Source organism: Sciurus vulgaris (genome assembly GCF_902686455.1).
Source record: "Sciurus vulgaris genome assembly, chromosome: 5".
Taxonomy (NCBI): Eukaryota; Metazoa; Chordata; class Mammalia; order Rodentia; family Sciuridae; genus Sciurus; species Sciurus vulgaris.
The window spans coordinates 48,765,675-48,791,214 of NC_136465.1; the positions used below are offsets into that span (position 1 = coordinate 48,765,675).

Here is a 25,540-nt window from a genome sequence, read left to right on the forward strand (position 1 = left end):
GTTGTTTGATTCAGTTATTTTTTCCCTTCCCCCCACCCCTCCCACCCCTCTTTTCCCTCTATACAGTGCCAAGGTATAGTTTCTTTTATGTCTATCCTACTTGGGCTTCTTTGACTTTCTTGGATCTGTGGTTGATAAGATTTCATCAAATTTGGGATATTTCATTATTTCTTTGATTATTTTTGTCCACCCCCATTTCATTTCTGGGGATGCAATTATGTATATATTAGGCTTCTTTATATTGTGCCATAGGTCACTGAGGAGTCATTCATTTTTTTCCCCAGTCTTTTGCCTGGTGTGGAACATTTTGAATTTCCCATTTCCAGATTTTTTTTTTTTTTTTTTTTTTTTTTTTTTTTTTTTTTTTAGTGGTACTAGGGAGAGTGAATCAGTGTCGCTTTACCACTCAGTTACACCCCCAGTCTTTTTTATTCTTTGAGACAGGTCTCACTAAATTGCCCAGGCTGGTTAGAACTTGGAATCTTCCTGCTTCCGTTTTTCCAGTAGCTGGGATTACAGGCAACACCATCTACCTGGCTCCGGAAAATTCTATTGACTTCTTTTTAAAAGTCTCTCTGATTTCTCCATCAGATTTTCCTTTAAATCCTTGGGCATATTGAGCACATTTATAATACATGTTTAAAGCCCTTGTCTGCTTACTGAGCAGTTTGATCCTTTCAGAGTTTGCTTTTAAACTTTTGAAGGGTGTATAATATCTTTCACTCTGATTCCTACAGTCCGGGGCCAGTTTATCCCAATACTGAGGCATGACACTTAATGGGGTATCTACTGCATGTTGCATGTAGTCAGCAAACTCTCTGGATTTGGTTGCCTGAAACTCAAATGACTCCCAGTCCTGTGCCAGCTGTTAATAGATTTACTGCTCCCCAATAATTGTTCTTTCCTGGCCTTGTGGAGTTTCACATGATATATTCACTCATTCTTATTCAGCTAAAAATTCAGATATGCCTAAGCAGAATTCTGAAGCCCTTTTACATGTCATTCACTCCTTTCCAGAACTTCCCCCACAAAGTCCAACCAACTTCTCCCCCAATTCCTTAAACTGTACTCCTGTCTTCCGTGCTCAGTGAGACCCTAGGTATGAATTTCCTTTTCCTGCACCACAAACTGACAATTGCCAATCAGCAGAAAGTCAAGGTGGTATGGGCTGTACTCATCTTGTTTTGTTTCTCTACTCTCAGGTAAAACAATCCAGAACAGTCTGTTGTCTATCATCTCAAAAGACTTGTTTCATAGATGTTCAGTTTTCTAATTTTTAGAGCGGGACACCAAGTGCAGACCCTTTCCTCTTGCTGCAAGGTAAGCAGTCTTGTAAACTGTTTCATAAATAGTATGTTATGGATGAGAAGCCGTTTCTCTGTGATGCCCCTGCCTAGCAGCAGGGTCTCTACTTCAACCGGCCCCCTGACAGCGCGCGGTTGTCCACACCCACTTCCCTCCCGCGCGCGCGCCGCCCGCTTCTTCCCGCCCCGCCCTGGGCAGCAGCGCTCTCTCCCCGCGCGCGCCCGCTCACTGCGCCTGCGCGGCGTGCGGACGCCACACGCTCCCGGAAGTGGGAGGTGTCCGCGGGAGTTTGTGTGGCCGCCGCGGGAACGCGAGCTTGGTGATTTTTCAACGGAGAAAAGCCAAGCTTTGGTTGGGGCTTGGAGAAGAGAGAGTGAGCGAGTGGGTGGCTCCAGCAGCTGCCTTCTGGCGGGAGAGCCGGCATGGAGGAAGAGCAGAGTAGGCAGCCTGGCGGCGAGGCCGTGGCGCCCCCGCAGCAGGAGGCGCCGCGGCCGGAGTGTGGGGAGGAACCGCAGCACGCGCATCGCGAGGTGAGCGCTGGGCCCGCGTCCCCGTCGCTCCCCGCCGCCCCTAGGCACCCCTTCCTCCCGGTGTGCCGCAGCCCCGCGGCTGCCGGGTGTCCAGCCCGGGGCGCCTGTCATCGACCCCTCAGGGCCCAGTCGGGGTGGGAGTAAGTAGTCCAGAAGAGAAGTTGTGCGCACTGTGGCTTTGTAAGTTCTGAGTGGGAATTCTGCGCTCAACGTTCTGCGTTCCCTGTTGCTGCTGCCATTCCATTAAACCCGTATCGGTAATGGGTAAGGTGGTTTAAAACAGCACCCTGTGTTCTGGGTATGTCGCTTGAAGCCAGCCCCCTTCCTCACAGCGGGCACAGAATGTGACTGTGCTGTCTGCCTATTCTTTGGAGCTTCGCCTCCCATTTCTGCCCATTTCGTTCTGTATCGTATAGACGTAGTATATGATTGATTTTCTTAATAATTTAATGTCTCACTCTCAGATCCTAGTCACATTGGCCAAAATGTAAAGCAATCTTTAAACTTATGTATTGAAGATAATTATTTTTGATTAGCGCTGTACATTGTAAATAATGCCGAAGTTTTTTTTTCAACAAACCAGTGTTGAACACCTTACAAGGTGGGTATTTGCAAGAGGCTTCCTAGCTCGTTTGCTCCTTCCATCTATCAGTTACTTTCGGTGTACAGCTATAATGATCTTTTAATAATTTGAATTTGGCTGACTTATTCAAACCCTCCTTGGTTACCTTCTGTTTGGTGTCCCACAGGATCTGACTCTTGTTTGTTGCTAGTTGCGTCTCGCACAGCTCGTCCTCTTTGCTGTCTTGAGCCCCTGGCTTCATTGTCGTCTCTTACAATGGAACTTCGTTTTCCTTAAGGGCCTTTATGTTCTTAAAGCCCAGCATAGTCTTCCTTTGGAAGAGCAGTTCCTTGTGCCCTCTCTGTAAAAAACAACTCTTCCTCCCCACCTCCTCCTTTATTCTGAGATGGATTTTGTAAGTAACATCATCTGTCAGTTTTAAAAATAATTTTCAAAAGTTTACTTTTAATAAGAGAAGTGTGTTTGAATATACTTCATTATATTTGAAAGTTTTGAAACTTTTAGCTATTTGAGGCCTGAGTTCCAAATTGGTTTTAGTGACCATCATATTTATTAAAAGCTTATTGTTGGATGCTTTAAGTAAATGAGCATACTTTTTTTTTTTTCCCAATCACAGGAGTTTTTTGGTTGGTATTCAGCTAGTAAATTTCCATTATTTCTAGTTTTGGGTGCTTTCATAGATTAATAGAAGGTATTGCACTTTTACATTTTACCAAGTAGGTTCAAATTTCATCAGAACTCTTTTGGAAGAATTTTAATCAAGATAAGTTGTGTTTTTTAATGTACAGATGCAGATAGCTATGCACAGTTTTTTGGCAACAAAATTATGGAAACATTAAAACATCTGTTTTCAAAATTTTGACAAAGAAAAAGATTTTTTTGATAAGCAGTTTACTTTCAAGCTTATTTTAAAACCATATTTCATTTCTTGAAACTACAGATTGTGTTCATTTAAAAAAAAACAAACTTTTAAGGATCAAACTCTCATCCCCTTCTCAGTAAGAAAAGGATAGCAATTTTAGGATATTTATTGTTAACTGCTCTGTGAAGGTGAATCTTTCTCTTCATATTGTGGAATCCATCTCCCCCTGTGGCTAGTACTGTATGTGATATTTGACAGATGGACATAGAGACTAGGGCAGAAGGCAGTTTCAGTCTCAATATTAATTTAGTAAAAAAAAAAATGTTTTCGCAATTAATAGTACACATGGGGTTTTAAATTTTTCTTTTTGCTCATTGGTGGATTAACTTGGATCTTAGACCTGAAAGAACCACTCATCACTGAGAGGAAGACCTTGTCTGGGCTTAAGAACTTCACTGAAAGAAGAGGTCTGGAGTTGGTTTTAAGAGCAGAAACAAATCTTCATAAAAGTCATAATCTGTAGTATATCTGGAAGAGGCATGTTAATTTGGAATAAGTTTTGTAGTTATGGTTTTACATAAGAATTCCAAGTGAATGAGAATGGATTAATCCAAAGAGAAAATTTACTTATACTATCTGAGAGTCTGTTTTAGTAGATAGACTACTTGATGCTGACCTAATTTTAACCTTACTGAAAATGAGACATAAACTTTGGTGTAAGTTTAAAGACAAAGAATAAATTATGTTGTTCAATTGTAAAGACAAAATAGCTAGGTATCTTTTATAAATTTAATGGATTACTAAAAGCTGATTATTTTGTTAGAGAGCACTGTAATAAAGTTTTTTTTTTTTTTTTAATGATTGTTAACTAGGAATCTCAGTGGTTATTCCTGTTTATGAAAAATTCATACATTGGAATTGCTAACCCCTTCCGCAGAGGAGATGGGAATGAGTACTCTGGCACAGTATCTAGCATTACATTTCCGATAAATGTGCATTTCGTTAAAGTGAGAGTTTAGAATGAGAAATAGCCCCTGAACCATCAGGAGTGGTTCTAAGCCAGGGATGGCAGCCTATCAGGGTTATCCCTCCTGAATCTGTAATTAAGTTCACAAGGGAATAGTGTGGTAAATTATGACTAAGTTAACGAGCATTAATAGTATCAAAGTATTTTTGAAAATCCTGAAACATAGCTAATATTTATAACCATGCATTGGGGAAATAAGTGGATTATAAATGAATCTTTGGGGTGTAACATGATTGTAGTTTGGGACTATCTGGAGAGAATAGAATTGAGTCATGTAACAGATTTAAAACAAGATAATAGGTTTATAATACAGTAAATCTACAGTTCTGAATTACTGGATATGTGTAATAATTTTTTTTTTTTTAGTTTTAAAACTGATTACAGTTCCTTTCTTTTGAGTACTAGGAAGTTTTGAATCAGATTTACAAGATTTACAGCATATTTTTTTATGTTGGCATTGAATTAAAAAATTCTCAGGAAGTCACTGACTTACACATGCATAATATTGTAAAAGTTCATTTAAAATTGGCCTTTTTATAAGTTTAGGAAAAGGTCTGTTTTACTGCGTGTGATGGTAATAAGTAAAGTTGCCATTTATTAATAATCACTCCTGGGTATGGTATTAGGAACCTGCTATATGTGATCTCATTGCATGCTTATAATAATTCTGCCCATATACTATTTACCATTGCCATTGCTAAATACCATTTGAGACAAATATACTTTTACTTTATGGGTAAGGAAACTTAAGATTAAAGACCAATAAGTAACCACCCAAGATCATGCTGCTAGTATATGGTCAGCTCAGATTCTGTACTCAGGTGGCTCTGACTCCAACACCTTTTTACTTAACCTCATCTCCTTTTAGGAACCTCATGACTCAGAATAGAGAAGGATAAATTATTGCAAAATACATCTTTCATCCTGTCCTTCCTCCAGTGGCTGCAATGGGCTTTTTTCCTTGAATTTATAGCATGAAGAGGCCTCAGAAGTTTGGATCTTTAAATGTAAGATGTTTTTTACTAATTATAAACTATATCCCCTTCCCCTGCCTTTTTTTTTTTTTTTTTTTTAACAGAAAAAGCATCGATGTAGGTTTGATGGCCAAGAAACAAAAGGATCTAAGTTCATTACCTCCAATGGAAGTGATTTCAGTGACCCAGTTTACAAAGAGATTGCTATTACAAATGGTTGTATTAATAGAATGAGTAAGGAAGAACTCAGAGCTAAGCTTTCAGAATTCAAGCTCGAAACCAGGTAACTAAAAATAACTTTAAAAAATTACAAAAAGTAGTATATGCTCATCTTAGAAAATTGTGAAAACACTGGAAAATTAAAAATCATCTGTATTCATACTTTAATATCAATTGATAATTCAAGTACCAATTGTAATTGATATTATTGTACATAAATCTTTGTGTACAACTCTTATTTCTGTTAGTCTTTTAGATGATACAATTGGATTACAATCACAATGAATGTTTTTAATGATCTGCTAGCATATATAAGAGTCTAGTTAATCAAAACAAATACATTTAGAGTTTTTGTATGGTTATTTTGTTTAGTTGATGGATAATTATGTCTTATTAATGATGTTGAATGTTTTTCTCTTTTCTTTTTCTTTGACTATTTGTATTGTTTTTGTAAGGAGAGTTTGTCTGAAACCAGGTAATTTAAAGAAATCATTCACTTATCAGGAATTTTTTTGTTTTAGCTTCTAAAAATAATGCAGAATGATTGTATGTATTATGTTTAGCTATATACTGAAAGGGAAAAAATGTAGCTTAGATGGCTGTTTGTGTATCTGAGATAAACATATACCTAAATTTTTAATACACTTTATAAAACAGTCGCTTTTTTCTTGAGGTATAGGATAGGAATGACTTGGGGTCCAGAAAAATGTATAGATTTTTAATAAACAGTAGAACTGCCAGGCATCAAGAAGGAAATTGCATATAATAGATGAAAATGCAGTAAGTTTGGGATCCTTATTCCTGTCTAATTAGAATTTCTCCTCTTTGCATTAAGATAGAGCTTCGCTGCTCTTCAGAAGAGCACACATATATTTTTTCCCCTTTTAGATTGTCAATATCATAATTTGTGAAGAAATTTTTTACTTCATTTCCCCCTGACTTTCTACTATGAAGGTACACCCTATAGCATACAGAAGACTTTCTGAGCAAAATTTTTGTCCTTCCCAGGTGTGAAGATCATTTGCTTGCTTCTGGCTTGCATGGGAGCTAGAGATGTAGATGTATGTTAATACATTTTTTCAACAATCCTGTATTGAATTCTAAGCACAACACTAGGCATTGAAGTTATAAAGGTAAATACAGATATGTTCCCCGCTTTGGAAATCTCATAGTCTTTTGGGAAAATACAAAAATAAATAATCACAATGCAGAATGGCCAGTACTATATTGGAGGTGTGGCCAAGTGCAGCACAAGAATACAGGGGAGAGTGTTATTCAGGAATTCAGGAAGGTGACATTTAAGTTGTAGCAAACAGAAAATGGACAGAGAAGGATATTTCAGGCAAAAAGACTTAAAAAACTACTAATTTCAGTTTTTAGGTTTTTTTTTTTTTTTTATTATGTGATCTTGCCTTTTTTAAAAACCAGTTACAGAACATGAAACCATACCACATATTGAGGCCATGGCCTATAGTATGTTTTGTCTGCAGTCTCTGACATACTGGTATGCAGTGGGGAGGCAGGGATGTTTGACAGTGATACTGAAATGGTAAGTCATAGCACTGTGGAGGAACACTATACTGATGTTTGCATTTTACCATGTAAAAAGAATGGACATGTAAACATGGTTGGGTAGGAAGTTGATATTGGTGTTCAGTTCTTAAGTAAGGTAATGAATGAATTGGAGGGTTATGAAAGTATTTTCCATAGTCCAAGAAGCTAATGGGAGCTGTAGCAAAGACAATTCAGGAAAACCAGATTCTGAATTTTTTTTTTCTTTCTTTTTTTCTTTCTTTCTTTCTTTTTTTTTTTTTTTTTGGTGAAAGTGGTTGAGTATTTGGATGTGAGGGATCAAGGGAGATATTGAGGATGACAGGTTTTTATCCTGAGTATTTAGTTATATGTTTGCATTACTGTTACGTTTTCAGGTAGCCCTTCAGCTAGTATAATTTCTCCCCCCTCAAAAACAAACGAACGAAACAAAAAGGAAAAGAAATTTTAAGACAAATTACTCTGAAGTAGTCACATGACAGTGCCTTAATGTGAAAGAGGTTGAGGGATTTCCTTGTTAGGTTTCAGTGATTTGGAAAATCTCATAAGACATTTTGTCTTAAAATAACTAGTGTTTTCATGGGTAGGATTCCTTTTCTATGCTTCATTGAAGTTGAGAAAGGAATACAAGGCAAAAAAGAAAACAAAAATACAAAAACCTTTCTTAAAGTCCCTAATTGGCAATGTGACCAAAATACCTTACTTGGCAACTAAATATTCATCACAAGGTAGAGCCTTTTATTTTTACTACTGTTTTGTATTGCAAGCCAGTATATGATTGAGCCAAGTAACCAAGCCCTGGCTGTGACATTTTAAGTTGTTGAAGAAATACATATCGTTTGAAGAATGTGATCACCATTTCCATCCATTGTTGTCTGTGTAGGAGGACACTTCCGTCCTCTCCCCTACTTATTTGTAGAATATACATTTTAAAGCTTTGTGAAATATTGAAATTTCCAAATTTTATGTTACCCAAGGTAATTTAAGGACCTACTATGATAATGTTCTATGGACATAGTTTACTCCTAGGGTGGTATTGGTAAATTAGTTACCCAAGTAGCTAAAAGATATTTAACTTTATGTTCAAGTTCCTAATGTTTTCATAATCATACAGTTTTTAGCTGTCTAAAATACAAATGTAAAAAGAAAGAAGGAGATAGTACAATATGTTCAATTTACTTCAATTTTTATCTTTCAAAAGTGGCCAGTAGAATAATTCAGTATTAGTTTTTAATATATAGGGCAATATGGCTGGGTTAGACTGACAGAACTTATAGTTTGAAACACAAAGTGTATGGAGAAATGCTCTTCCATACCACAAAAACGAATTGTTACATGTGAAGGAAAATGTTGATGTTGTTTTATACATTTTATTTTCATTAGCTCTTTGCCAATTTAGCTTTGAGTCTTGCTTTCTAGTTTAGCTAAATTATGCCATGACTGTCAGTGATCAACCCATTGCCAGCAGGTAAGAGTTCTGAATCTTGACCATAAAATTCACCTAAGTAAATTTTTATTCTTTTACTTAGAGGAGTAAAGGATGTACTAAAGAAGAGACTGAAAAACTATTATAAGAAACAGAAGCTAATGTTGAAAGAGAGCAGTTGTGCTGATAGTTACTATGACTACATTTGTATTATTGACTTTGAAGCCACTTGTGAAGAGGGTAATCCACCTGAGTTCATACATGAAATAATTGAGTTTCCTGTTGTTTTATTGAATACTCACACCTTACAAATAGTAAGTGAATTGTTATATCTTTATTTTATTTTTAGCAGCAACTATTTTGGTGTTCACTAGTAAGTTGGAGGGTCTCATTTGCCATTTTAGCTAGAATTAGAATTTTAAAGTGAGCTTTTTGCTCTTATATTAGCTTGGTTAACAGAAAAAAACTGTAATCAAACAATAGTGGTAACAGCTTCTCCCCTTTTCCAGTAGCTAACATTATAATAGTGTTCTTTGTTCGCCCAGAACATCTGGATGTACATCAAAATCATCTGAGGAGTAAAAAAACAAAATAAAAAAACAGATGTTTGGTCTTAGTCCCAGAGGTGCTAGTTTAGTTGTTCTGTTGTAGGGCCCCAGGCATTAGCATATGTCTTTTAAAGCTTCACAGGTGGTTTTAATATGCAGTCAGGGTGGGGGACTATAGGCATTAATAATGAGGACACTGATCTTTAAGAATGACAGTTTGTAGAAATAACTGGCCATCTTTCTGATGGAAAGTTTACTGGGAAACTGCTCTTATAACCCTGGTTTCTAAGCAACATAAAATGTATACTTTAGATAATTATTATTAGTACATCTTTAGTTCAAGAAATCATAGAATGAATTCCCCAGAATAGTGATGTTGCAAAATCTGAGTGAGCATATGTCAGAACATCTCATCTATCTGAAAATTAGTTCTGTGATAACCCCGTTGCTACCAACACACTGGCAGTAAGTGTAAAAAGACTTTGCATGAAAATCAATAGCTTATTCTGCTCAAAGCACTTCCATAATCCCAGTGACTTGGGAATCCCAGGAAAGAGGATTATAAGTTCATGGCCAGCTTGGGCAACTTGTCAAAGCCTTGTCTCAAAATAAAAAAAACTAGGGGTGTAACTCAGTGATAGAGTGGCCCTAGATTCAATCCCCAGTACCGCACACAAACAACTGCTTGGTAATTCTGGTGACTCAATTTGTTGTGTATGGTGTGTCATATATTTTAAGTCATATTTTTAACTTGTTTTCCTTCCCTTGTAGGAAGATACGTTTCAGCAGTATGTGAGACCAGAGATTAACACGCAGCTTTCTGACTTCTGCATCAGTCTTACTGGGATTACTCAGGTTATAATTCTGTATTTTTTCTGAAGTTTGAAAGAAGTTTTTTAATTTCAGATTTATTTTATAGATTGTTTTAAAAAATCATTGTTATGAATAATTTCTGACGAGTTTTTCATCCTAACTGTATTGTGACCACTGGCTTATTCTGCCCATCCTCTTGACTCACAGACTGTACGGATGCTGAAGACACAGACTGACTAGACTATCTATGAATGTATTCCTTGCTTGGTAAAGATCTTTCATATTATAATAAAAAGACTTAGAACTGTGCATGAAGGCTTGCACCTATAGCCCCAGTTACACAGGAGCCGAGGTATGAGGATGCTTGGGCTCAGTTCTCATTTGGCCTGGGCAAGGTTGTGAGACCCCCATCTCAGAAACAAAAAGCACATTTTACACGTGGTAACTTTTATTCAGCCTTTTCTTTTATGGAGTTGTAATGGTGCATCCAAAAGATTTCCTGTGTAAATGGAGCATTGGCAAAGTAAGTGTTATGGTACTATGTTTGGAGGTAAGTTTTAAAATGTGTTTATCGGGCCTGGGGAGATAGCTCAGTTGGTATAGTGCTTGCCCTGCAAGCATGAGGCCCTGGGTTCAATCCCCAGTACCACCAAAAAAGAAAAGAATGTGTTTATGTACAACTTGGTTGTATATGTACCTTTATTTTTTTTCCATCTGATTTTTTGTTGTTGTTGTATTGTAATATGTAGGCTTTTTGTTTATTTATTTAATTCACCCATTTATCCACTCCACACACATTTGAGTATCTGCTGTAATATATAACATTGAACTCGGGAATCAGTCTAGTCAGTCTCTGGCTTCAACTTTCTTAGAATCTGTAAGTCAGAAAGAAAGAATAAGCTAGATGGTTAGGAAGAGTGACAAATCAGTGTTTTGTTAGGGTATTGTGGGCATTTATTAAAAGGATTTTTGTATGTGTAGAGGGCTGTCCTAGGAAAAGCTTCTTCATGTTGGTGATCTTTGACTGAGTCATGATAGGTAAATAGCTAGGAAGGAGGACTGAGCATTTCACATGTGAAATGGCAGATACATGTAGTTCAGGATGGCTCAAATGTGTGTGGGCTAGTGAGAAAATGGTCTAGGTAGCCAGAGGCAAATCAGATCATGAAAGGCCTTGAATGTCCTTTTATCCCAAAGCCTTGAAGAGTGTCTGGAAGACATAAAGTAGAAGGGTAGGTCAGATTTACATTTTAGGAAGTCCAGTCTGCCAGCAGGTGAGACTTGAGATGGGAAGACCACTTCATGGGCTGTGATTTTGACTGGATAAGAGATTGCCATTTATCCACTCTGAAGAATCAGTAAGGTTCTAGGTTGAGACCTGTAGAAAGAGAACCACTGGGGATGGTCTTAGGTCTTAATTTTGGGAGAATTGTATACCTCAGTTGAAAGTAATACCTAATACTTAGCTGTAAACAATTTTTAATTGTTTAGGTGGCAGGTCTATCTAACCTAAGGAAATCATGAAGAATTTAAAACATAAATAAGCCATTCTCATCTTGACAATTTTCTTCCTGTTTATGTCTGGGGTATTTTGTAGGACTGCAAGTAGTTGCCCCGATTTTCACATATTTTACTTTTATATCTTCAGGATCAGGTCAACAGAGCTGATACTTTTCCTCAGGTACTGAAAAAAGTAATTGACTGGATGAAATTGAAGGAATTAGGAACAAAGTATAAATATTGCATATTAACAGATGGGTAAGTAGGGAAATTATCTTTTTAAAATCTATTTTTTAAGATTAAAAATTTCCTTATTTAACTTTTAAAATACCACAAAAATATGTATTAAAGGCCCTAGAGTCACTCCATAGGAAATAGTATTTCCCCTTTCTTATCTACTTAAATTTGAGTCTAAGGGATCAAAGAGGAGGGACAGGAATGATAACACTTTTATCCAAGATAAGAGGCCTAGAAAGATAAATATTAATATGTAAAACTAAAATGACTTTCCTTAAACTGATTTTATGATATTTGCTTTCTTGCAAAAATTTAACTTGGTATTCAGGGTTTCTCATCTCATTTCACTTTACCTGTTTAGCCTAATCCACCTGCAATTATTCATTTTTAGTCAGGCTGCCCATGAATTCACATAGTATATCCTTTCTTTGTGTACTTAATGTTCTCCTGACTGCTGAGAAACTTTTCTTCACTATTTCTTTGTCATTATTCAAAACCTTTGTTGTCTTTTACCCTCATATTACAATTTATGTTGATTAAGTCTTGTAGCCTATATGATGTGTACCTTTCTGACTACATATTCTTATATGTAATGTTTATGTATGTAAGACTTATTTTTGCACGGAAATTAAAAATCATTTTAGGGTAAGGACTTTTACTAACTGATAGCCTTCCACAATTGCTTAAATGCTAAGCCCAAAGTGCATGCCCAAAAAGCATTTGAAAAATGAAAAGCTAAATGGGAAGATCAGAAAGATTAAAACCAGGATTTTAGGCATTGTGCCAGAGCAACTCCTGTACCATAATGCCAGTAAGGTTGAAGAAGAAAAATCCTAAACAATTTGTTTTAAATTGTAGATGGTTTGTACGCTAAAGCTGAGATGTTGCCAACTTGAGGGGTTTAGGAATCTCACATGTAAGAGAAGAAGAGCACTTAATTTAAACACATCATAGTTGAATTTAAAGTTTGGGAAAATGTTGATGGACCTCTGTGGAAATCTGTTACTGATTTTAAACATGAATAAGCAATATTTCTGCTAATGTTGACATGTTTCTGTCACATCACAGTATATGCAGTTCTGTAAAAACCTCAAATTCTGCAGCAAATCGTTGAAAACCTATGCAAAACAAAAACAGTAATTGATATCTTTAGAAATATTTGGACAGCCCAAGCAAGCAACTCGGGGTTAGTGGAGGTAGCTTCAGGATATTAATAGTATGCAGAAACAGTAGGATCCTAGAAAAAGGCTATTGTTTTTAATTTTCTTAAAATACAGTTGTAAGCATCCCTGTTGTGCCAGTGTAATTGGCTTTTTTATTTCCTTCTGAAGGTTATAATTTCTATTGCTATTCTGATTTCCCTTGCCTAAGAGAAACCATGTATGAACCAACACAATTTCTAGCTTTGCATACTCAGTATTGACCACCTTAACTAAAGCAAGTTGATTGCTATTACAGAAAGATATAAGGTTGCAAAACAGACATTTTAACCTCTTTATCTCTCAGTTTTCTATGTATTTGTTTTTGGTTTTTGTTTTATTTCAAAACATACCCTCCAAGAACTTACTAATATGATATACCTGACATTGCATTAGTAATTTTAGAATTACGAAATAAAAAGAGAAGAAAAAAATTAGCAAGACAAAAGACTGTCCATTTATCAGAACCATAAAAACAATTAAGATGATCCTGATCAAAATTAGTTTGTGGAAAAAAATTTAATATGCCCAACTTTAACCCTCCCTTTAAAGTTTATTTTTGAACTAATGTGTCGTAAGAAGTAATATTAATTTTCTAAGCTTGTGTGTTGTGTGAATGTGGGAAAATTGACGTGTAGATAAAAAACATAAAATGGTTTAAAATACTCATTTATAAGAATAGTATAGCACTTACTTTATCCTTTTTTTCCCTGTTTCTGATTTATAAGTTCGTGGGATATGAGTAAGTTCTTGAACATTCAGTGCCAGCTGAGCAGGCTCAAATATCCTCCCTTTGCTAAAAAGTGGATCAATATTCGAAAATCATATGGAAACTTTTATAAGGTATAATTTTTATATTTACTGTACTATTTTTTTTAATGTTTTTATTATTGCATTATAGTGATAAATAGCAGTGGGGTTCATTTTGACATATGATATGAACATGGAGTATAATTTGCTCCATTTCAGTCCTTGGTGCTTTCTCTTTACCTTCCCTCCTCCCTCTGCCCTGATTATAGTATTCTTAATGAAAAGTTTACTGTTTTGCATGTACATTAATATGTGATTTTCTAAGTGTATTCACAGAGGAGTACTATATAATTAATTGTTATTTCCTAGATTCTCGTTTAGTTATGTTCAATTTAGAAAGATAAATCATTTTTCTCTGTTAACTTTATTTAATAGGCAAACTATGTATGCCTAAAGTTTGAAAGAATGTAAGGGTATTCATGTGTGAACTGTTTGTGGAACATTTGTGAATTTTAATTTTATTTTACTCTCATCAAAGTTATTACATGTGCATAGTATAAATTTTAAAAATTGTACTGCAATTCGTATAACAAATGCAGTTGTCTGCCACAGCTCATTCCTCTGAGGCATACATTTTCAATTTTTTAAAAAACTTATTTTGTGAGATATTCATTTTTATATTTCTAAATTGCTTGTATTTACTTTTTCTTTCATTTTCAATTTGATATATCTGCTGAATTCCAGCTTTGAAAGATGAAGGTTTAGCTCCATTAACCCTCTCTCTCTTCTGCATGTCCTTACCTGCCCTGCATCTTTTGAGTATAGACATATTATTTTTGTAGGCAAATTATTATTATGGTCTGTGGCTGGAGTATTCACAACTTTTCTCTAGATTTAATAATTCTTTTTGTTTACTTATTCCATTACTCTCCATTCAAACTGAATCACTTCTCAATACTCAGAATACTTACGTAGTCTATTGGTTGTTCAAGGACTGCTTTCCTGAAGCCTTTAATCCTGTTCAAATCTGAATAATTTGTTCTTCAGCCTTCTTCTAAGATCATCCTAGGGGATTTCCTTTACTTCTCTATCATATATTAAATCCTGTGTGATCTTTCTCCCTTCAGTTTCATTTTGGTTAAGCATGTTCTAAAGTAGTTGCATGAGAAAAGGTGCTTTTCCTAAAAATTTTTTTTGTTGTTTTAACTTTTTTTTTTTTTTTTTTTTTTTTTTGGGTACTGGGGTTTGAACTCAGGAGTGCTCCACCACTGAGCCACATTTCCAGCCCTATTTTGTATTTTATTTAGAGATAGGGTCTCACTGAGTTGCTTAGTGCCTTGCTGTTGCTGATGCTGGCTTTGAACTCATGATCCTCCTCTCTCAGCCTCCAGGGCTGCTGGGATTACAGGCATGTATCACAGAGCCCAGATTAACATTTTTTTGCTTTTAAACTGAGAAATATTCATCAGAAGAGTAGAGTTGGACATATTATTTGAAAGTGAATACCCTTGTATCTTCCATTCTCTTAGCCTTCTCTTTCCTTTTTCCCCAGAGCTAACCATAATTCATACTTTCATGGTTTCCGTTTCATGTTTTTCTTCATAGCTTTAATATTAATATGTATTCTGTGATTTGACTTTGTCTATTTTTGAACATGATATAATTAGTATTATAATAGCTGTAGTATTTATTTTGCTTTTTCTTTAACTTTGTGCTTGAGAACCATTCATTGTATATGTAGCTGCATCTCATTTATTTCATTGCTCTGTAGAAATCCACTGTGTTAATATACCTGTTTATTAGTTTTACTTTTGCTCACCATTTGAGTTATTTTTAATTTCAGACTTTTTTCGAACACTGCTGCTATAAACATTCTTATACATATCTTCTGATGCCTTTGTGCAATCTGTTTCTGTAGGGTATCAACCTAAAAGTAGAGTTGCTGGGCCAAATGTATTGTTGACATTACTTAATGATTCAAAAATAGTTTTCCAAAGGTGTACCAATTTGCACTCACATCAGCTGTGTGTGAATTTACATTTGGTCTGGGTCTTTGCCAGCATCTGATAATTGCCAGAAATTTTAAATGTTTGTAAATCTGATGGATATATGTTACCATGTCATTGACCTTCTGACTTGTATTTGCCTGTTTACTCATGAGGTTGAACTTTTTTTGTGTGTGCTTGTTATCCATATGGATTTCTTTTTTGTGAAGCCCCTGTTTAAGTCTTCTACCCAGGGGGCTGGGGAGATAGCTCAGTTGGTTCGATCCCCAGCACCAAAAAAAAAAAAAAAAAAAGTCTTCTACCCAGTTTTTTGAAATTGATAGTTCTTTCATTATTACTTTTAGCTCTTTATTTTGGAACTAGTTCTTTGATTATATTTTATAATTTTTTTCCTTTTTTTGATTTTTTTCTTTTCACACATTTTATGATTACAGAAATTTGTTATGGAAAATTCCAAACATATGTAGAAATAGAAAGGTATAATGAACCCTCATGACCCACTTTCAACAGTCATAAATTCAAGGGGAATCTTAGTCCATCTATATCCCCACTTACTTTTCTTTTCCTTACTATTTTGAGTCACAAAGCAGACATCATGTTGTCTGACATGTAACTATTTCACAAACATATATCTCCAAAAAATAAGAAATATTTTCTGACATACCATTATTGCACTAAATAATCAAAAATAATTTCTTACTATTGTCCAGTAGTCAACTGTAAGTTTTCTTTCCTCTCCCTTTTTTCCCTTAGCAGTTATTTTACTTTTTTGCTTTTTAAAGAAACTGAGTTATTTGTTCTGTTTTCAGTAGTCTAGATTTTGCTAATTTTATTCTACGTTGCAGTTTCAAAGATGCCTCTGTCCTCTTATGTAACTTTGTAGGGTCTTGATCACCTTTAGGGTCTTTTTTGTTACAGCCCCCAGATGATAATGCATCCTTATATTAGAGCATTCTTTCTCAAACTTGTAACTTAGATGAATAATTTATTATAAAACTGATTAATAGTTAACTAAAACTTAAGATAATTTTTAAGTCTGCATAAAAATATCTATAGCTTTTAATACATTTTTGTAATTACACATATAATTACAATGCAATGTAATTGACAGTGCTCTTCTGAGTAGATTTTGGTCATTTCTTTGTGTGTGATTTCCCCTCTTTTCTTAATAGATAGCAACCATAATCCCAATTATAAGCGTAAGTAGAAGAAAATTACATTTTTCTTTTTAAAAAATTTCTTCCTCCTTTTTTGTTTTCTTTATTCAGTTTTATCAGAAATTTCTAGTGTATATGGTGGTAACTATATATGTTTGATGTTTGTAGTTTATACCAGAGTTGTTTTTGTTATTTCCCTTTTCTAAAACTAAAAATGAGGTTTTACCCCACATTTCTAGAGGGTAGAGGGTAGAAATGGATATTTAAACTAGAGAGTAAATATTTTTTCTTTTCATGAATTTAAAAAACAAGGTGCTGGGTGCAGTGGCACATGCCTTTAATTCTAGTGGCTTGACAGGCTGAGGCAAGAGGTTTGCAAGTTGCAAACCAGCCTTAGCAACTTAGCGAGACCCTAAGCAACTTAGCAAGACCCTGTCTCAAAACGTAAAACGAGCTGGCGATGTGCTTAGTGGTTAAGTATCACTGAGTTCAATCCCTGGTACCAAACAAACAAAAAACTTTCAAGGCAAACGTTGTATATTTCTGTGACATTACTGTTAGTTAGCTTTTTGTCACTGTGACCGAAATATATGACAAGAATAACTTCTGAGGAATGACTAATACTGGTTCACATTTTCAGAGATTCAGTTCATGGCCTGCTGACTCCAAGGAAGAAACAGGGGTGGCAGGGGAAAGCTTCTTGCCTCATGGTGGCCAGGAAGCAGAGCAGAGAAAGACAGGAAGGGGACAGGGACAAGATATTATCCCCAAGACCATGTTTTCAGTGGCATGCTTCCTCCAGCCACATCACCTCCCCAAAGTTATTACTCAGTTGTTCATTCAGATTATTAATTCATTAAATGGATTAATCCACTGATAAGGTTACAACTTTCACACTACAACCATTGCCTAAAATCCTCCTCTGAACCTTGCTACATTGGTGACCATGCTATTTATACAAATGCCTTTGGGGGGACATTCTAGATCCAAACCATAACACTGGCTTAAACTAAAATGAGATTTAATTTAGATTGAAACATGTGAATTAAGTCTAAGACAAATTTGTACAAGATTTTGGATAAAACTCTTAATTTATTTCTCTGCATGGCATAGCAGGCTCAGCATTTATAAAATTATATGATGTGATTATTTCTTTCATAGGCCTATACATTAAAATGCTATTTTGAAGTAAAAGTGAAGAGTTTTTATACCTCTTCACTGTTAATCCTGTTCTTGTGTGTATGTATGTTTGCTTCTTCCTGTACAAATAATTCATTTCTGGGAAGAATTTAAGCTCACCTGAATTTCCATTTTCCATAGAAATTAAACAGTATTTGTCCTTCTTGTGCATGCTTGCTAGAAAATAAAAGGCTTGTTCACACATCTAGTAATCCAAAAATGCAGTGAAGTGTTCATTGTTCTCCTGTGAGTGACAAGATACAATTGCAGAAAGAGGGTCCAAGCATTAGGTCTTAACCTCTAGTGTAAGGGTCAGATTGTACCTACAGAGCTCTTTTCTCAGTCAGTTTCACAGACTGAGCAGAAGATTCAGAGGAAAGGATCTCTCACCTAGTTTCCTAGTTGAAAGGGAAGAAAAACAATTTTCTCCTACAGTTTTCCCAGATTCCTTTCAGTAAGACTTGAGACTTTGTAATCACTTTCTTCACTATGAAGCTCAAGCAAATTGTGAATATTTTAAGTTTTCTTTTGTAACTTTATTTCTGAAGACTTGATTTCTTATTTTTTGATCCACTTGTTACTTGAAGTGGATCATTTTCTCTACGGTTCTATAGGGACTTGTTTAGCTGGTTTGTGATAAAATATAAACAGGCTGAGTCTTGCAGCTCTTCTTCAAACCACTCTACAAAATTTCCTCTCTTGTTTTCCTGCCATTCACCATTCAGCTCAAACACCTTGTTGAAAATTTTTCCATCTAAGCCAGAGGAAGCAGGAGGCAGGAGGATTATGTGTTCTCTATCCATGTTTTCACTTTTTTTTTTTGAAACAACATCATGGAATGAATTGGCCTTTGATAAAGTTAACTGGACTTTACTTTGACACTGTCCAGGACTTTTTATCTCTGAAATTTTTGTGTATGTGTGATAAAATATATATAACATAATATTTACCATCTTAATCATTTTCCAGTTTCTAGTTCATTGATATTAAGTACACAGTTGCAGTCATCACCACATCCATCTTCACAACTTTTTCATCTTCTACAACTGAAACTCCATTCCTATTAAACTTCCCCAATTTCTAGACCTGGTAACCAGCATCCTACTTGCTATCTTCATGAGTTTATCTTCTTTATGTATCTCTTGTAAATGAACTCATACAATATTTATTCCTTTGTGATTTTACTTGGTATAATGTCTGAAGTTCTTCCATATTGTAGCATGTACCAGAATTTCTACTATTCTGAGGCTGAATAATATTTCATTGTATTATAATGTTCTCACTTTTAAATCTGAATAATATTCCATTATATGTATATATCGCATGTTCTAAAAATTCATCCCTTGGTAGACACTTTTTGGCTATTGTGAATAATGCTGCTATGAAGATGGATATTCAAATATCCACCCAAGTTACTGCTTTCAATTTGTTTGGGATATGCAGAAAATTGGAGTTGCTGGTTTTATGGTAATTCTATGTTTAATTTTTATTTTAAGGAATCTCCATACTATTTTCTGCAATGGATTCACCATTTCATATTCCTAGTAACAATTCTCAAGGGTTTCAGTTTTTCCACATCCCTGCCAATGCTTGCTCTTTTCTTCTTTCTTTTTGAAATGGTCCTTCTAGTAGATGTAAAGTGGTACCTCATTATGGGTTTGATTTGCATTTCCCAAGTGATCAGTGATATTGAACATCTTTTTTCATGTGCTTATTGGCCATTTGCATTTTATCTTCAAAGAAATGTATAGACTTATATAGCATGCATAGCAAGTTCTCTGCCTCTGTCCCCCTGCTTTTAACCATCCATAAGAAATTAACTTGTTTTAAAAAATTCAAATGCTGGCATTGTCCAGAAAAGCTTAACAGGTTTACTTATTATTTTTATAAAGTTAAACTGCTAAAACATTGAAATATTTTAACTTGCATTAATGTTTTCTGGTCCCACATTTATATTCATTTATTCACACACAAATGAAAATGGAAAATTTTCCAATATCTGATTTCTGTCACCTAATTTTCCACTCAAAATCATAATAAACTTACGTACCTTTTGACCCATGGAAATAAATAATATATTCAGAACTACCAATAATAGGAAGAAGAGAAAAAAATGTTTTTGAGAGTGAATTGTTTCCATCATAGTGGATCCATGTAGGTAGTATGTTAGCTGGATGTCTTTTTAAATAATTGTTTTACATTTGGCATGAATTACACTCAGTTTTATGTCTTCAAAAAGTCAAACCATGTAGACCTCATTGTTTTTGTTTAAGGCTCTTGGGGTTCTTTGAGATTTCATATGAATCTTAGGATAGAATTTTCCATTTCTGCAAAAAAAAAAAATGTCATTGGGATTTTGATAGGCATTTCATAGAATCTGGAAATTCCCATGGATGATGATTATTTTGTTTGGAGACATGGTCTTCCTATGATACTGAGGCAGATCTTGATCTTGGGATCCTCCTAACTCAGCCTCTGGAATTGCTGAGATTACAGACATGCACAACCACATCTTGCTCTAATATTGATATCTTAATATTAAAAATAAGTCTTATAGTTCATGAACATGGGGTGTCTTTCCATTTATTGGTGCCTTTTTTAAAAAATATTTTTATTAGTTGTTGATGGATCTTTATTTTATTTACTTTATTTATATGTGGTACTGAGAATCGAACCCAGTGCCTCACACATGCTAGGCAAGCGCTCTACCACTGAGCTACAACACTAGCCCCATTATTGGTGCCTTCTTTTTTCAGCAATGTTTTGTAGTTTCACTGAATGTCTTTTGTCTCGATTTATTCCTAAGTGCTTTGTTCTCCTTGATGCTATTTTAAATGGGATTGTTTTAAAACTTTTCCATTTTGGATTTTTATTGTTAGTGTATAGAAATTCAGCAGATTTTTGGGTGTTGATTTTGATCCTGATTATTTGGGTTTTATTTTGTGGTTTTTGTGTGTGTGTGTGTGTGTGTATGTGTGTGTGTTTTGTTTTTTTTTTTTTTTTTTTGTACTGGGGATTGAACTCAGGAGCACTCCACCGTGGGAGCCACATCCCCAGCCCTTTTTTGTATTTTATTTAGAGACAGGGTCTCTCTGAGTCGCTTAGGGCCTCACTAAATTCCTCACACTGGTTTTGAAGTCACAATCCTCTTGCCTTAGCCTTTGGAGCTTCTGGGATTATAGGCATGTGCCACTGATCCTGGCTGCTTTTTCTTTTTATTTTTTTTTTTGTGGTGCTGGGGATCGAACCCAGGGCCTTGTGCTTGCAAGGCAAGCACTCTACCAACTGAGCTATCTCCCCAGCCCTATATTTTTTTTTTTTATTTTTTTATTTTTATTGTAAACAAATGGGATACATGTTGTTTCAGTTTGTAAATGGAGTAACAGTATACCATTTGCATATTCATATATTTACATAGAGTAATGATGTTTGATTCATTCCGTTATTTTTTTCCTTCCTCCCCCACCCCTCCCACCTCTCTTTTCCCTCTATACAGTCCCTCCTTCCTCCATTCTTGTCCCCCTCCGACCCCCCATTAAGTGTCATCATCCGCTTATCAGTGAGATCATTCCTCTTTTGGATTTTTGAGATTGGCTTATCTCACTAAACATGATATTCTCCAATTTCACCCATTTGCCTGCAAATGCCATAATTTTATTATTCTTTATAGCTGAGTAATATTCCATTGTATATATATACCACAGTTTCTTTATCCATTCATCAATTGAAGGGCATCTAGGTTGGTTCCATAGTCTGGCTATTGTGAATTGAGCCGCTATGAACATTGACGACGTGGCTGTATCTCTGTAGTGTGCTGATTTTAAGTTCTTTGGGTATAGGCTGAGGAGTGGGATAGCTGGGTTAAATGGTAGGTCCATTCCAAGTTTTCTAAGAAATCTCCACACTGCTTTCCAGAGTCCTATATTTTTTATATTAGTTCTAATAGTTTTTTTTTTGTGTGTGTGAAATCTTTGATTTTCTACATATATGATTCTGTCACCCACAAACAGGTAATGTTTCTTTTTCCTGTGTGTGTGAGATAGGTGTATGTGTATGTGTGTGTGTGTATATATCTCATACATACATACTAGGGGTTGAACCCAGGTGTGCTCAACCACTGAGTTACATCCCAACCCTTTTTATTTTTACACAGAATATCGGTTGCATAGGCGAGCCTCAAATTTGTAATCCTCCTGCCTCAGCCTCCTGAGTTGCTGAGATTACAGGCATGTGTCATTGCACGTGGCCCTTTTATTCTTTTTCTTACCTAATGGTTCTGGGTAGAATTTCTAATATTGTATTGAAAAAAGAGAGTGTAGTAGATATCTTGTCTTGTTCCTAATCTTGCAAGAAAAGCTTTCAGTCTTTGACCATTGAGTATGATGTTAGATATGGGTTTTTCACGTAGCCTTTATTATGTCTAGGTACTATGCTTCTGTTAATTTGTCGAGTGTTTTAATCATGAAAGGTTCATTTTCTCAATTTTTTTTTTCCTTCATCAGTTCAGATGGTCAGGTGTTTTTTCTCCTTTATTCTAGTAATGTGGTAAAACATTGATTTTTGCATGCCAAACCTTCTTGCATCCCACAAACAAATCCTACTTAGTCATTGTGATCTTTTTAATATGTTGCTGAATTTAGTTTGCTTTAATTTTGTTGAGAATTTTTTTTTGTTGGTGGGGGGATACTGGTGATTGAACTCAGGGGTACTTGACCCCTGAGCCACATCCCCAGCCCTATTTTGTATTTTATTTAGAGACAGGGTCTCACTGAATTCTTTTTGCTGAGTCTGACTTTGAACTCAAGATCCTCCTGTCTCAGTCTCCCGAGCCACTGGAGTAATAGGTGTGCACCTCCAAACCCAGGTTGTTGAGGATTTTGTATTGTGATATTCATAAGGGATATTGGTCTGTAATTTTATTCTGACACCATCTGGCTTTGGTGTCAAAGTGGTATGGACCTTATAGAATGTGTTAGAAATGGACAGTCTTCATTTTTTTTTTTTTTTTTTTTTGGAGCAGTTTGAGAAAGATTGGTGTTAATTCTTTAAATGGTAAAATTTATTAATGAAGTTTTCTGTCCAGGGTTTTTCTTTTATTGGGAAGGTCTCAATTAACTGATTCAGTTTCCTTTCTAATATAGATCTAGTCAAATTTTCTATTTTTTTTCTTTATGATTCACTTTTGGTATTGTGTTTTTCCAGGAATCTGTCCATTCTTAAATCTGAGTTATTCATTGTATTGGAAAAGTTATTTTTTAGAATCGTATTTTCTAAATATTTAGGGGAGGCATGGAGTGTGTTGTAGTTGTGTACCTTACGATGTTTATCATTGTCCTTTTGTATCATTTTTGCTTTGTGAGTCTATCAGTATCCCTTTGAATAAACAGTACAACTGTTAGTCCCATTTTACAGATGAATCTGAAGTGCCATGGTACTTAAGTAACAATGTACAAATCATAGAACTTTAAATTTAGGAAATCTTGATAAGGATATACAGAAACTACAAAAATTCTCAGAAGTGAAGGCACATACTAATATGAATTTGGGAAATGTGGGGTTTTGGGGTTTATCACAGTGTAGCAGTTTTTTAAATAGGTTTAAAAATACCACATGACATCATTTTCATTCTTAAGCTTCATTATTTTTAGTCATTTAAAAACTCTATTCTTTTTAACTATCCAAATAAGGCATTTGCAGAAGAATATCATGCAAAAATATTAGGTTAAAAATGTGGGTCTTCAACTTAGGTGTCCAGAACAGTTCATTTCCTTTAGTAAATGATTTGTTAAATTACAATACTGCAAAGGTTAAGTTTGATGTCTGATGTCTGAGAATTTTATCTATATTTTCAGTTAAAATTCTAAGATTTTTTAAAGCTCTGAAAATTTGAGTTATTTGCTCATTGATCAAGAATATTGTTCTTTACCCAACATTATTTTGCAACTATTTTCAGTTTCTTATTTTTCTGTGACTTATATTACAGCTTATAATACTAAAAAATTATTGTTTATATTTCAGGTTCCTAGAAGTCAAACCAAACTGGCAATAATGCTTGAGAAATTAGGAATGGATTATGATGGACGACCTCACAGTGGTCTTGATGATTCTAAGAACATCGCACGAATAGCAGTACGAATGCTTCAAGATGGATGTGAACTCCGAATCAATGAGAAAATGCATTCAGGACAGCTAATGAGTGTGTCCTCTTCCTTACCAATAGAGGGCGCTCCAGCTCCACAGATGCCACATTTTAGAAAGTAATAGCATTTTTGTCTGTGGATCATTCTAATCGGAGTTGCTACAAAGAGGTAGCAGATGGATATTCACTGACTGCAGTGCAAACTTCAAGCACCTTAAACATGAAAAATCTTATTACAATTATATATATGTTATGTATGTGAACAGATCTTGTGGGAGGATATATTGAATTCTTTCTCACCAGCACTTTTGATATGAGCAGTATTTGTTACACAGTAATGTCCTGCTTATAACTAAATTTTATAAATTGCCCAAGATTTTAAGGTGTCCAAGATGTACTCCTTTTGATTTTAAAATGCAAAATTTTATTGGATCTTCTTGAATTCCATATTTTATTGATGTTGAGATATAGAATGTATTTCTGCATTAACATCATTTCATTAAATCATTCTTAAAATGCCAAAAAGATTGAAAGGTAGGCCCTATATTAACCTTTGGGTTTTACAAATGTAGTCCTCTTGACTTTTGAAGTTTATATGTGAGGTTCAACTATAGTACTCTTGGAATTAGTTCCAGCACCTGGTATGGATGCCTCAAGTCACATAAAATGGCATAGTATTTGCATATACATCCTCCCATATACTTTAAATCATCTCTAGCTTACTTATTATACCTAATAAAATATAACTACTATATTAATAGTTGTTGTACTGTATTGTTTAGGGAATAATGACAAGGAAAAAAGTCTATTCTGATACAACACTGTAGGCCAACCTACATAGTACAGGAACAAGATGCGGGGCCAGCAATGACCAAACAGTGTTTGCTGGGTAGAAACTGAGCATCTGTGGAATGGCAGGCTGTAGCAGGTTGTGCCCACACATCACTTACTTTGTGAAGATTCAGCATAGTGCTAGTAGGCATGTGGAAAATTCAAGTTTTGCTTTTTGGAAAAATTTTCCCCAAAATATCTTGAGTCTTTTGTTGGTTGAATCTACAGATGTGGATTCCAGACTGGAATGTGGTAAGTTTTATAAAGTATTTGGTATGCATATCTGCCTTTTTTTTTTTCAACTTATACTTGGAAAATTGTGATGTATTATAGAGTCTGTTTAAAAATTTAGTTACTAATGAGATTAGTAAAAAGTAAAATGTCAACACTATTTAAAGAAATATTATAGGGCTGTTCAAACTTTATAAATAGTGAGTTCTTTTGGATTTGATTAATTGGTTCCCTTCCCTGTTATGACATTTATTTGCCCTAATTCTTAAGTCTAAGATGCCACACTTGGAAGTAGAAATTTGGTATTCATCTTCAGTTTTATAAATGAGGTTAAAGTCAAATAATGTTTCCTACCATATCTTATGCTTTTATTATTAAAAATTCTATTGGCCACCAGTACAGTTGGTCAATACATTCTTGATTGTCAGACTTAATGTGTGACCACTAAATATCGAACAGTTCTTAATTCTGAA

At 35.0% G+C, this 25,540-nt stretch overlaps 1 protein-coding gene across 2 annotated transcripts; it reads left to right on the forward strand.

The window, feature by feature from the left end:
* Positions 1 to 1,573: 1,573 nt before the first annotated feature.
* Positions 1,574 to 24,759, forward strand: ERI1 (exoribonuclease 1). 2 transcript variants are annotated; one of them, XM_079139074.1, is made up of 7 exons: positions 1,574 to 1,835; positions 5,386 to 5,564; positions 8,581 to 8,791; positions 9,797 to 9,880; positions 11,487 to 11,596; positions 13,503 to 13,617; positions 23,885 to 24,759. In XM_079139074.1, the coding sequence occupies exons 1-7, from the start codon at positions 1,728 to 1,730 to the stop codon at positions 24,125 to 24,127; spliced, it is 1,050 nt and encodes a 349-aa protein (XP_078995200.1). In that variant the 5' UTR covers positions 1,574 to 1,727; the 3' UTR covers positions 24,128 to 24,759. The 2 variants fall into 2 exon arrangements, with proteins under 2 accessions (XP_078995200.1, XP_078995201.1); XM_079139075.1 differs by lacking the exons at positions 1,574 to 1,835; positions 5,386 to 5,564 and adding an exon at positions 6,509 to 6,633.
* The last annotated feature ends 781 nt before the right edge of the window (positions 24,760 to 25,540 follow it).

Coding starts and splice junctions, on each gene's coding strand:
- ERI1 (XM_079139074.1), top strand. CDS start 1,728: ATGGAGGAAGAGCAGAGTAGGCAGCCTGGCGGCGAGGCCGTGGCGCCC. Junction 8,792..9,796: donor ATACTCACACCTTACAAATA/GTAAGTGAATTG, acceptor CTTCCCTTGTAG/GAAGATACGTTTCAGCAGTA. Junction 11,597..13,502: donor TATTGCATATTAACAGATGG/GTAAGTAGGGAA, acceptor CTGATTTATAAG/TTCGTGGGATATGAGTAAGT.